At 45.4% G+C, this 13,268-nt stretch overlaps 1 protein-coding gene across 1 annotated transcript in view; it reads left to right on the top strand.

The window, feature by feature from the left end:
• The window catches only part of LOC308111645 (metal transporter CNNM4-like), a 45,058-nt gene that overhangs the window by 24,773 nt on the left and 7,017 nt on the right, over window positions 1–13,268 (top strand). The window contains exon 5 of the mRNA XM_080466611.1: window positions 10,770–10,866. Coding sequence (XP_080322737.1) covers window positions 10,770–10,866 — 97 coding nt within the window. The remainder of the gene's footprint in view (window positions 1–10,769; window positions 10,867–13,268) is intronic.

The following is a 13,268-nucleotide window of genomic DNA, read 5'->3' as shown; positions in this document are numbered from 1 at the left end:
AAACAAACTCCTCGGGTCCCTGTCATACATATCGACACCGTCTGAGAATAGTGAGGCTGTTTTTGTCGGATCCTCCGCTGATTAATATTTCATTGCACTAATTACTGATCAGATCGAACCATGAATAATTCATGGTTCAGCTTCTCTGAAGAGTCTTGCAGGAGCTCGCTGGGGAAAACTTAGAAAAGTTCCTGTGCTGTCTTTCCATTGTCTGTTTCTCTCACATGTCCATGGTATGAAGTTTGAAGCGGTGAAAGTGAAATCTTCCAGACTGTTTCAGAGCTTCATGCAGGCATCAAGGTTCCAACAGTATTTTTATATACATGTCAAGTCTTATCTCACGTAGAGCTTTTCTTGATGTGCATGTCTAAGACATGTTTTATTTTGGAGGGCTGTCTTGTGCTGTGTCTAGAATCATTGATATCGGTGTGTTGGCGTCTTCGTTCGAGTTTCCCTCCGTCTTTTAGTTCCATGTCTGTCTCGTCTCCATCCTCTCCTACCGTCCTCTTGTTGCTCCGCCCCCAGAGTGTCTCACCTTGGTTTCTTGTGAACGCCTCTCATGTGTTCATGTGCAGTTCTCAGTCAGTTTTGGTTCTTGTTCCTGCCTCTGGAAAGGCACAGAGATTACGATCTCAGACAGCCCTGTAATGTTGGGATTATTTTTCAGATTCTGTTTGTAGCTCATCGTCACTGTTAGGAACACGGACACAAAGAGCACTAAAGCACTTGGGACTATGTTACTAAGACTTTTCTTCACGATTCGGCAACCGTTTCCGAATAAATCACGAAAAACTGTGAATAAATGACACATACAAGGCAGGTGGGAGAGGCACCTCGTGAGGAGAAGAAAGGAGATCAAAGGTCTGGTTTGACCCACATGTCTTTGTTCTCGGGTCTTTGATTTCCCTCGTCTGTTTCCGGTGCCTCACTGATTCACTCCCTGTTTTCTAAATGTAAAACATCTGCCTGCCCTCCTCAGACCTGCTGTCAGCCCTCCTCCGCCTGCTTTGTATTCTGTCGTCACACAAAATGACATTTTATCCATGTTTTGTCGATCACTGCACACAAAACATTACAGGCACCTCCATTCACGCCACTTGGAGCTGCACACCCGTTAATCAGTTCTGGGATAAAGTCACACAATCACTCTCCACCTGAATGGGCTGCCATATCCCCCCATGCCCGTCTCTCTGTTTACTAGGTGACATATCAAACATAAACTGAAACCCAAAGCACAGTGAAATACTATTCACAGCCCATGCTTTCAGGCAGCCGGCCGTCATTTAGACCCTCAAGTTTTGGAAAAGACGGCTGAACAAATAGCAGACGTGTTTCTCAAAGCCTCTAAGATATGTTAGAACGTCCATCACTACTTCACCGTCTCATTTTCCTAAATTCATCTTTTTTCGCGAAAATAAAGCAAATTATTGTCTCAAGTGCTGAACTCACGACTGACTTCCTGTTTGTTCTCCGCCCAGTAACGAGCAACGTGATTGGTCAGTTGATACCATGTGGTTTCTACGTTTTGAAAGGAGGCTTCTGATTGGTTCATAATTCTCTGACTCATGCTGATGCGTTCAGATGCTGAAGCAGAGAGCAGGAATTTAGAGGAATTCTATCTGCAGAATCCACACAGGTGCAACTAATTCTATAGATCTATGATCTCATTTTTAATTTCCAAGATGTTGGCACATGTTTGAATAACTGAACATCATTCATGCTTTCACTGAAGAATAAAATGTTGATTTTGATGTAAGTCTTGACGATCATCACCAATGAAAAGAAGCTATTACCTTAAAAGAAAAAATACTTTTTAACAAAGGATATTCGAAGCATCAGCAATACTGAAGAGAAAAGGAAATATCTTACTGTTAAGATGCAAAAACTACATGTCACAATGTGATATTTAGTAATGCAGAATGTATTAGAATCCTTTTTTTTTTTTTTTTAATTGACTTTTGCCTGAAACCATGTCGCAGCCCTCGATATCGCCAAGAAAACTATTTTCATGAACTGGAAATCCAAAAAGTCCAAACACAGTGGAAGAAGCTTCTGTCAGACTACATAGCTCTGGAAATTGAAATACCCACACCCCTAAACCCTCTAAACCCTCTAAACCCTCTAAACCCCACCACTGCTCAACCCCCCACCTGGTCCTACGTACAGACTTTATTCACACCTAGTTCCCTTCTTATGCTCTCTTAGTCTGAGTACCTCACGGAGTAACCCAAACTTTGCAGAGCTTTTCTGGAGCTCTGGCCTTCACTGGCATGACCTTCATGGATCTGTGGCTGGAATTGGATCGATTGATCAGAGGCTAATGTAAACCATAGATTTGAGTGAGAGCTCTGCTTCCTCTGCCTGGTTCAGCTCTGGTTTTCCAGCAGCAGCAGCAGCAGCAGCAGCAGCAGCAGCAGCAGCAGCAGCAGCAGCAGCAGCAGCAGCAGCAGCAGCAGCAGCAGCAGCAGCAGCAGCAGCAGGCCTCTGGGCTGTCTGTGTACATTTGCATGTTTATTTGTATTTTTAGAATTATGTGTGTATGTGATGTTTCAGTCGAGTCATGAGAACCAAAAAAAGCCTTGAGATACAGATAAATCAGTGTTGTTGTTCCGCTCCTTTTATAGTGTGTGTGTGTGTGTGTGTGTGTGTGTGTGTGTGTGTGTGTGTGTGTGTGTGTGTGTGTGTGTGTGTGTGTGTGTGTGTGTGTGTGTGTGTGTGTGTGTGTGTGTGTGTGTGTGTGTGTGTGTGTGTGTGTGTGTGTGTGTGTGTGTGTGTGTGTGTGTGTGTGTGTGTGTGTGTGTGTGTGTGTGTGTGTGTGTGTGTTTATGAGCAGAGTGATTCACGAGGCAGTGGAGATGCTCCCTGAGTCTCAGTAAGTAGCTGCTCTACGCAGGCTGAGGTAATCTGCTCTTTTTCCGGCTTCCTAAATTGTTTTTCACCCGGAGCGTCGAAACACTTTTAGATCTCATGTTCATCATAAACAGGAAAAGCGCTGAAACACCGAGGACGGGTGATTTCACTGCCGTCCAGAAGCGTGAATCATTCCTCTCTTTCTGGACCATGTGAGCATCGGTACTTTAATTCTCTACAACAACCCTGGTCCGGCTGCGCCTCTGTCTTGTCTCCATATAGAGATTATGTCATCACTAAGCTTGTTTTTCTTTTAAATTATAGTTTGTGTTATATTTGGCAATGTAAGCAAGTGCCAAATAAAATAGAATAAACTTAATTCAGCATTTCCCTTTTTCTTCTTTTCCTCATTCGAAGCAAACAGCTGCCCACCTGACCTGTGACGGCACCGTGGTGCACGTTGTTACTGAGCCCACGTCAGTCCAGATACCTTATAAATACTGTACGTTTTACACAACAACTATTCCTCAGGAATATTCATCATAATCGAAGTGTAATGCAAGAACAGGCTGTACGAAGTGAAGGGAGTCTGTCTCCACCCTCACCTGCTCCACCTCTCAGTGAAGGTGTTGTCAAACAGGAGATTCTCTTTCTGGCTCAGATTCTGCTTCGTATTAGTAGAGTGATGGCGTTTATATCCATAAATCCACCGTAAACATTACTGCATAGTACCGGTGTTTCGGAGTAACTGGCTTCCCTGTTAAATGGTGACAGAGTTCCTTTAGTGTCCATCGTTGCTGTTGGTAACAGCAGAGATTAAAACAAGACACACTAAAGGTAACGACACTTACAGGCTTCATTCTAAATACTGTTTAACAGCGTTCGTCAGGACAAATACGGAGTGTTTAACGTCTGTTATCAGCAGCAACAAGAGACGCTCAGGGGTCACCAGTTAACAGGGAAACCACTTTGTCTGAAACACCGGGAAGTTCTTCTCCCCTCAAGGGACCTGGAGTCACAAACAGCCTGTTCTCAGTCGAGCCACCAGAGGGGCTTTTACACTGAAACTCACAACCAAGGCTGTATAGTGTTGTGGACGTCTGACAGCGAGGTGAAATTGTTGATAAACTGTGCATAATGGTGAATGAAAGCAGAAAGAACAGACGACTCAGGAGTGAAAGCAGCGTCTGTTAATGTCCAACACAGCAGCAGGAGATCAGAAATATACAACCAGGGTGCAAACCAAGGTCAGGACCAGACCAGACCAGACCAGACCAGACTGGGTGATGTAATGCAGACGAGGAGGAAACAAAACCTGACTGGGTTCAGGGACACGAGACAAAACAACCGGACAGAACTGCAGCATCCAGACTGCGCCCTGCAACCTTTAGGACCAAAAGAGACGTTTTCAGGGTTTTTCACCAAATAAATTTGTCTGAAGCGACGGAACATTCTAGTTACCGGAGATAAAGAAAAAGAAAATAGCTGTAATACAACAACGGAGGTTGTCGTGGTGAACTATCACAGCTACTATTCACATCAACTATATTACATTTTTAGCTTTTATAGCAAGTTCTTATAAATGTTTCCTCTTTTTTTGTTCACGGATGTTCCCACGTCAGATGAGATCAGATTTCTTACAGAAACTAAAACAGGAGACAAGGAAGCAGAGAATATAAAAGAATCCAGCCACTCTACTATAAACATAGTCAACTATACAGTAAAATGATTGAACTTGAGGTATTTCACAGCCACAGCATTTAGCTGTGTAGTTTGGGCTATACTAGACATCTGTTTTTCATTTCCCTCTTTTATTTCTTTTTTAATCATATTTATGTTTTTCCATTTTTTTTCTGTTTTCCTTTAAAAAAAAAAGTTGCCCAATATGAATAATGTTAGTTTAACCGTTCCTCCTGTATAATCCGTTTTACCTTCTCCTTCTTCTGATTTCATCCTGGAGACGAGACCAGTTTTGAAAATCAATCTGGGATGCAAATCAAATCTAGATTAAGTATGTATTTACATTAAATATGGTCTCTAGGGACCGTGTGTGTGTGTGTGTGTGTGTGTGTGTGTGTGCGCGTGCGTGCGTGCGCGCGTGTGCGTGTGTGTGTGTGTGTGTGTGTGTGTGTGTGTGTGTGTGTGTGTGTGTGTGTGTGTGTGTGTGTGTGTGTGTGTGTGTGTGTGTGTGTGTGTGTGTGTGTGTGTGTGTGTGTGTGTGTGTGTGTGTGTGTGTGTGTGTGTGTGTGTGTTTCCTCCCCCACTTTCTGCACCGTCACACTCCACTTGAGTCATTTGCTCAAACACACACTTCAGTGAGATGTGAGTCAGTGCAAACCTGCAGCAAGCAGAAACCACGGTGTGACCACACACACACACACACACACACACACACACACACACACACACACACACACACACACACACACTGGAGCAGGAATACATCTTATTCTCTCAGGACATTTTTCCAGCTCTGGGTCACAACAGGAAGAGCTTCTCTGAAAATGATGTAGTTCTGCTGGAATGTGCTGCTTCGGGAACGAGGCCGTTTACCGGACAGACGCAGAACAAGACTGTTGGTTCTTCTGAAAAATGTTTTCTATGTTTCTGTCGGGACCCTTTTGGCACACGAACCCAGGATGTCGTTTAATTTTTGTTTGACGATTTCAACCAATCCTGGATGGACGGAGGGATGGACGTACTGTATGGATGGATGGACAGATGGATGAACGAATGGACATACTGTATGGATGGATGGATGGATGGACAGATGGATGAACGATTGGACATACTGTATGGATGGATGGACAGATGGATGAACGAATGGACATACTGGATGGAGGGATGGATGTACTGTATGGATGGATGGACAGATGGATGAACGAATGGACATACTGTATGGATGGAAGGATGGATGGATGAACGAATGGACATACTGTATGGATGGAAGGATGGATGGATGAACGAATGGACATACTGTATGGAGGGATGGATGTACTGTATGGATGGATGGACAGATGGATGAACGAATGGACATACTGGATGGATGGATGGACATACTGGATGGATGGATGGACAGATGGATGAACGAATGGACATACTGGATGGATGGATGGACATACTGGATGAATGGATAGACAGATGGATGAACGAATGGACATACTGTATGGATGGATGGATGGATGGATGGATGAACGAATGGACATACTGTATGTATGTATGGATGGATGTACTGGATGGGTGGGTGGGTGGGTGGACGGACATACTCTATGGACGGAGGGATGGATGTACTGTATGGATGGATGGACAGATGGATGAACGAATGGACATACTGGATGGATGGATGGATGGATGGATGAACGAATGGACATACTGTATGGATGGATGGATGAACGAATGGACATACTGGATGGATGGATGAACGAATGGATGGATGTACTGGATGGGTGGGTGGGTGGGTGGACGGACATACTCTATGGACGGAGGGATGGATGTACTGTATGGATGGATGGACAGATGGATGAACGAATGGACATACTGTATGGATGGATGGATGGATGGATGAACGAATGGACATACTGTATGGATGGATGGATGGACGGATGGACATACTGGATGGATGGACGGACGGATGGATGGATGTACTGGATGGGTGGGTGGGTGGACGGACATACTGTATGGACGGACGGACGGACGGATGTATGAATGGATGGATGATGTGTAAGTGAATGATGGACGGACACAGATAAATATTCTTGCTTCGGGTGTTTTTTCCTCACGTTTACTTAAGTTACACCACAAATACTAATCAGCCCGATTTAAAAACTTCACCAAGTGTATTTTCTGGGCGTAGTGGTACCATGAACGTCCTTGTTTATGTGTTCGGAGAGGAATCTTCAAAACGGAGAAAGAGAAGAGTCGGACATTTATTTTTTTTCATGTGTTTTTCCGTCGGAGCCTGGAAGCCTCGTTGTTTATCTCCAGTGAGATCACTTCCTCATTTCATCCTGCGTTTCTATTGGTCAGTCAGTCGACGCCGGATTGAAGGTGGAAATGATCAAACGTCATCAACGTTCTCCCAGGAACTTTAATCTGCTGCCATCCAGTTTATTCAAACTCTCGTCCTTCAGGTGAAAGGTGTTCCAGTTTGGCCCCTCTGGTCTCCATGACGACCTGATCACCTGATGGTTACGTCTTCGCTTAGCGACCGAGCTCACTAACTCTGGTCTGCAGTTCCACTTTGTACCACCAGGTGGACTTGTAGCGCCAACAGAATGAGAAGCGACGCTGGTTTATGTGAAATATGGTGATTGTTGGAACTGTCGTTACTACAAATGGCGAACAACAGCGCCACCCAGTGCAGGTTTGGTGTTATGTTCAGAGTGAGTGGAAGGAGGACAGGACTCTTATTAACATGACGTTTAGTCATTAAAGTGAAGTGATGCCTTTTCCACGGTGATCGGTTAGTTATTATCTTAACCTAACATAACACATCAATGAGTAGAAACCGCTTGGACGGGTTTGGGAGGACGTCAACCTCCAGTCTTTGTGTCTGCATGTCCTCACTGGCCTGGACCTCTGAGCAACGCCCTCACACGTCTGTCCAGAGGTTTAATAAGGGTTTCTTTTTTCCCAGTCACATCACGTTTGAGTATTTTTAACTTTTTATTTATTCAATATAAACACAGCATATGAAGATGTAACAGAAATCCTATCTGGGGTGGAGGGGGGAGGGGGGAGGGTGGGGGGCGTGGCTTCAGTCAGGTGATCACCTGCTTTTAAGTTGTTCTGTTGGTTCTTTCCTTCCCAGAGTTTACCTCCATGTTTTACGAGCGAGCGGCCGTTTGCTCTGGTTGATATCAGCTGAAGGAGTTTATGAGTGAGAGACTTTGACCCGGTTGATCGGCTGTAATGCTGCGGCGGTGATTCGCCCTTCTGACAGGTTGTACCCAGATCCGGGAGAACTGGTCTGACCGGCGAGCTCTCCACCTCTCCACCCCTCCCTCCTGTCCTCCGCCTCCCTCTCGTTCTATTCTCTCCTCTCCTCCCTCCCCCACGCCTGGTTTGAAACTGAACCGCCTCCATGCGTTTGGCCGTTCAGCACGAGCCCAGAACTTTCACTGTCTCTCAGGTGAGATAAGTGACCCCGGCTCGAGCTCACCAGCAGAATGGACCTTCTGAAGGAGGGTACTTGTAGGAACGCAGTGCAGCGGAAGATGAAAACTACAATCCAATCCCTGGACAGAGAAAGTAGTTCCTCTGTCTGTCCTGCTGAGACCACAGAAGGTTCTGGTGTCGTCCGTCCAGTTTCCTGCAGGAGTGGAACAGTGAAGACAAACAGTCCCTCTTGTTCAGAGAACATCTGACTTCAGACTCTGTGACCTCATGTCGCTTCCATCTAGATGCTTCCGTCAATGCAGATGTTCTCCTCCTCCTCCTGTTCTCCTCCTCCTCCTCCTCCTGTTCACCTCCTCCTGTTCTCCTCCTCCTCCTCCTGTTCACCTCCTCCTGTTCTCCTCCTCCTCCTGTTCTCCTCCTCCTCCTGTTCACCTCCTCCTGTTCTCCTCCTCCTCCTCCTGTTCCTCCTGTTCTCCTCCTCCTCCTGTTTACCTCCTCCTCCTCCTCCTCCTGTTCTCCTCCTCCTCCTCCTCCTCCTCCTCCTGTTCTCCTCCTCCTCCTGGTCTGGTCGGTCCAGAAACCTTCAGTATTCTAAGGTTCTAGCTCCTCCTTGATTTTCCTCATTTGAATATTGGATCATAGGAGCTGCATTCAGAATCTGCTGTGTCTGTGTGAGCTGGACTGGCTCCGCCCACACATGCCCATCTTGGGAAGAGGAGGAAGTACTTCCTCTGGTGGTGCCATGTGCCAGAGCAGAGCTGCCTAATTGTGGGAGGAGTCAAAGGGAGGGCCTACCTTGATTGTGATTGGCTGAACCCCCGATGACACTATATAGGGTTTGATCTCTGATTGGCTGCTTGGAGCAACACACTTTTTAAAACCTGAAACAAGCCAGGGACAGAGAGGACAGACTGTCTTCACTTCTGGGACGTCAGTCCAGGTATGGGGACGAGTAGTACTGCTGGAGAACCTTCAGGAAGTGGATTTAGCAGAACATGTTACTGATGTACGACGGGGGAAAGCCCAGGTGACTCCGCCCACGCCGCGGTGGTACCATGTTTTAATGGACAACAGAGGCGAGAGGAGTCGGGCCGAGGAGGTTCTGGTGGAAAAAGGCCAGACCGGATTAGTGTTGATGGCCCCCCGTTGCCCCTCATGGTTACAGTTCGCTCACTAGTGGGTCCTTCCAGAGCAAATCCATGAGATTATGAGGATTATACAATTAGAAGTAGAAGAAAGTGTTTTGTGTGTAAATATTTGCTTCTGCATTGAAGCAGTGGTGAGAATTGTGAGGTGTGATCAGTGTTGACTGGTTCTGAGGAGCTCTTACTGTCGTGAGCTTAATTCAGACGAGTGTTTGTGGTGAAAGCAGCTTCGCTCCCCCCCTCCTCCTCCTCCTCCTCCCCCTCCTCCTCCTCCCCCTCCCCCCCTCCTCCTCATTCTACCCCCCCCCCTCCTCTTATAAACAAACTGGCTCTCTAAATTGCCACTCGCTCTAAAATAGCTCAGAGGGATGTGAGGCAGCTTATATCTGTCGGCTGTTTTGTCTTTCATCCGTCCGTCCTCGCTGGAGGACAAAGTGAGACGCAGTGTCTCGTTCCTCAGCGCAGATTCTTCGACCTCCGTCGGCTGTTTTGTTGAAAATTGTTTGATTTGACACTCAAATCTGTTTGCTTTTTTTTTTTTTTGACACCTGTTATGGTCTCGTGTGTGTGTGGGTGGGGGGGAGGGGGGGGGGGTGCGTGGGTGGAGGGGGGATGGGGGGGGGGGGGGGGGGGGATTAAGTGTGCTGTGTTGTTGCTGCAGTTCACACATTCCAGCGGTGTTGGTTGGGCCCGTCCCTCCCTACCAACACAGAGGCCTCCTCTCCCACCTTCTGTTAAATACTTCTTCTGCTCCAGTAAACCAACATGGCCGACCCCGAGTGGTTTGACCGGCGCTCGGATTCTACTTCTATCGTCCCGATCAGAAGTTCAATAGTTGAGACTCTCCCTGATAGGATCTGATTCCTCATCAGTCCACTAGTTGGGTTCTCTCCATTTTCTTCACGTTCATAGCGTTTTGTTCCCTGCACACAAACAAGCGACAGCGCCCCCCTGTGGCCCGGCAGACTAACTACACCGTTGGCAGAGTGCTGCAGTGGAAACGTAAAACTATAACGGATTAGGCGAAACGTCGTCGTGTAAACGGCGCCTTAGAGATTCCTGAAGTTCGAAGTTGGGACACACCGATACCACTTTTTATTGGACGAGCAGGAGAAATAACCTTTAGTTACTTTGTGATAGAGAGTACCGATACGAGTACTTATAACCTGCCATGAAGCCTAATTTATACTCTAAATGCAAACAATGCGTAAAGGCTTTGTGTTGCTGTGAACTACTTTCTATGTCAGTGGTTGGTAGAGTGGTTGTGGGTTCGATTCCCAATATCCTTTGTCCATATATAAAAAATGTCCTTGAGCGAGCAGGTTCCGCCCCCGCCACTGTGGGTTCCTGAACATGACCCTGGACCCCCGTCAGCTCCGGGAGCGCTGCAGTGTGGCGGAATCCTAGCAATGGGACGGGTCAGTGTGGAAAAGGAATTTCCACAAGAGGAGTAAGAACATGTGTTCAGTGATTTGAAGACGGCAGGTAAAACTATTAACCAACAAAAATGTAAAAAAAACAAACCGGCTCTTCGTCCGGAGCGTCGGCACCTTGACTGGACTCAAGCAAACGTCTGCGTGCTCGCTGTGTAGGGATAAAAAAGAGCTCCGTGTGGCGACTCTGAGGAATGACCTCCCATGTCTGTGTGTCTGTCAGGGCCGGGTGGAGGTGGAGGCGGGCAACGAGAACATGAAGTTTGAGACCGGACCGTTCTCCTTCTACGGCGTCATGGCGCTCAGCGCTCCCACACTGGGTGAGTCTCACACGTCTGCTGGAAACTCTGCCGGCAGGTTCGTCCACCGCCAGGGGAGGACGTCAAAGATAGTCAAACGTCTCCCTCTGGTGGACATCGTGGAGCATTACAGGGTCTGATAGTCTCACCTGGACCGACCTCTGGAGGCAGAACAAGGTCATCTGGGTCAGCTGAGTGTTGATGGGTCACTCTCTCATATTTATATCCTTTATTCTCCTGTTAGTTTGAGGTTTTAAATACAATATAGGTCTACTGTTGTTTCATTTAATGTTTTAAAAGCATAATTACACCAAGTTCAGCCTTATTATTGTCTGTTTCATTTTTACCCTCTAATTATTAGTTGATTCTCAGAAATTACAGTTTGAGTCCTGAGCTGGAGAAATAAATGTATTCAGAAATAATAAAGACCAAATGTCCACTGAAGAAGCTTAGCAGGCACATTTACGTCCTATTTGATCTCAATAAAACTTCAGATTAATCATCTTTGACTGCAAGTACATTATTAATATATCCAGATTTAGGCCACTTATTAAAGTTATTATGAACAATCTCAATTCTCTTTTAAAAATAAAAGATCAGGTTTTATCATGTTTTAAAAACTCATCCTCACGCCACTGATTTCATTTACTTCTGCGAATCATAATGAAGCTTCAGGCTGGATGTTCAGTTTGGGTCCAATTGTTCAGGAAATGTCTTATTTGTGACTGAAAGTCCTCCTGTGGTCCAGATCCAACACTTTCATCACCAGAATTCTATTTGTTTGAAGCCACAGATTCCCAAACTGTAGTCCATGAGCGCCCTCTAGTGGTACAAGGAGCAAAATAATTGTTTTCATAAAAGACGATCTAAAAAATATATTAATAAAAAAAAAAAAAATTAAATATACAAAAAAAGATGAAAATATCGATTAATTATTTATAATAAAATAAAATATTTTAAAAAAAATGAAAATTATCTAAAAATATCTAATAATCATTTTGATAGTGTTATTAAACAAATAAATTGTAAAACATGACATTCATATTTAAAGAAAGCATTATTTTACCTTTATTTGATGAAAAACACTAGTTAACACCAGTTCAATGATTTATTTAGATTTTATTTTTCAAGGATTTTAATGTCATATATTTGAACGTTTTGACATGTCCTGGTACCAAATGGTGTCTGAGGCCCAGTGAACGCCCCAAAACATGAATAGTGAATAATCCAATGGAAGTAAACAGAGTTCTGATCAGTTTGGTCGAGGGTAAGGAGCGTGTCAGGACGAGCTTCAGCAGGTCATCCCCACTGGGAAACGTCTCAGTCGTTCTCACCTCACCGGGTGCTCCACTGCATCTTTCTTCGAGGTTAATGACGAAGACTCCTGTTAAAAAGAGGAAGTCTGGACTTTTGATGTTTTTTCTGCTGATGAACTCGTCTCCGTCGCTTCTCTCACGCTCAGGCTCACTTCCTCAAAAACAAACAAAAAGAACACGTTTACACCGACAGAGTGACGTGACCCAATTTGGATTTTTTTGTTCTTCTGTGGCTCAGATCAGATCTGCTTTCTGACGTCGTCAGCGGGGGGGGGGGGAGGGGGGGGGGAGACATTCCAGTATTTAGAGACGGGAACTGGGTCTGTACCCAGGCTGAGTGGAGCTTCTTCATTTTCACCACATTGATTCCATATTACTGAAACTTTTCTGAAAAACACAAAAACAAAGTGTTTTTATTGAATCGTTGTTTAAACGGAGCCTCAGACTCACTGCGGTCCTCATGGGTCCAACTAGTTAATGATTAGAACATCAGATAAGTAAATAGAGTAAAAAAACAACAACATTTAAATAGAAAACAAATAACATTGAAAGGAAAATAATGGAAAGAAAGGACGTATAACAGGTCAAATACTAAAGTAGTGGAATTAGAGCAAATAACCAAAAGTATTCAAATGAAGATGTTTTTAATGTGGGTTCAGTACAAACCTTTACAGAGAATTCAAACGTGTCCTAAAAGTTATTAAAAGTCCTTGTTTGAACTAGAAATGCTTTAGCCTCAGGGACTCCGGAGAGTTTTCATCTCCCGGAGTTAAAGGTGATAAAAAGTGGAACAAAGGTGCTTCAGGTTAGTGACTGGCACAGCAGGTTAGTGACTGGCACAGCAGGTTAGTGACTGGCACAGCAGGTTAGTGACTGGCACAGCAGGTTAGTGACTGGCACAGCAGGTCAGTGACTGGCACAGCAGGTTAGTGACTGGCACAGCAGGTTAGTGACTGGCACAGCAGGTCAGTGACTGGCACAGCAGGTTAGTGACTGGCACAGCAGGTTAGTGACTGGCACAGCAGGTTAGTGACTGGCACAGCAGGTCAGTGACTGGCACAGCAGGTTAGTGACTGGCACAGCAGGTTAGTGACTGGCACAGCAGGT

Source organism: Lipophrys pholis, assembly GCF_963383615.2.
Source record: "Lipophrys pholis genome assembly, chromosome: 7".
Classification (NCBI taxonomy): Eukaryota; Metazoa; Chordata; class Actinopteri; order Blenniiformes; family Blenniidae; genus Lipophrys; species Lipophrys pholis.
Note: the sequence above shows the minus strand (reverse complement) of the source record. Positions and strands in the feature narration are given on the sequence as shown.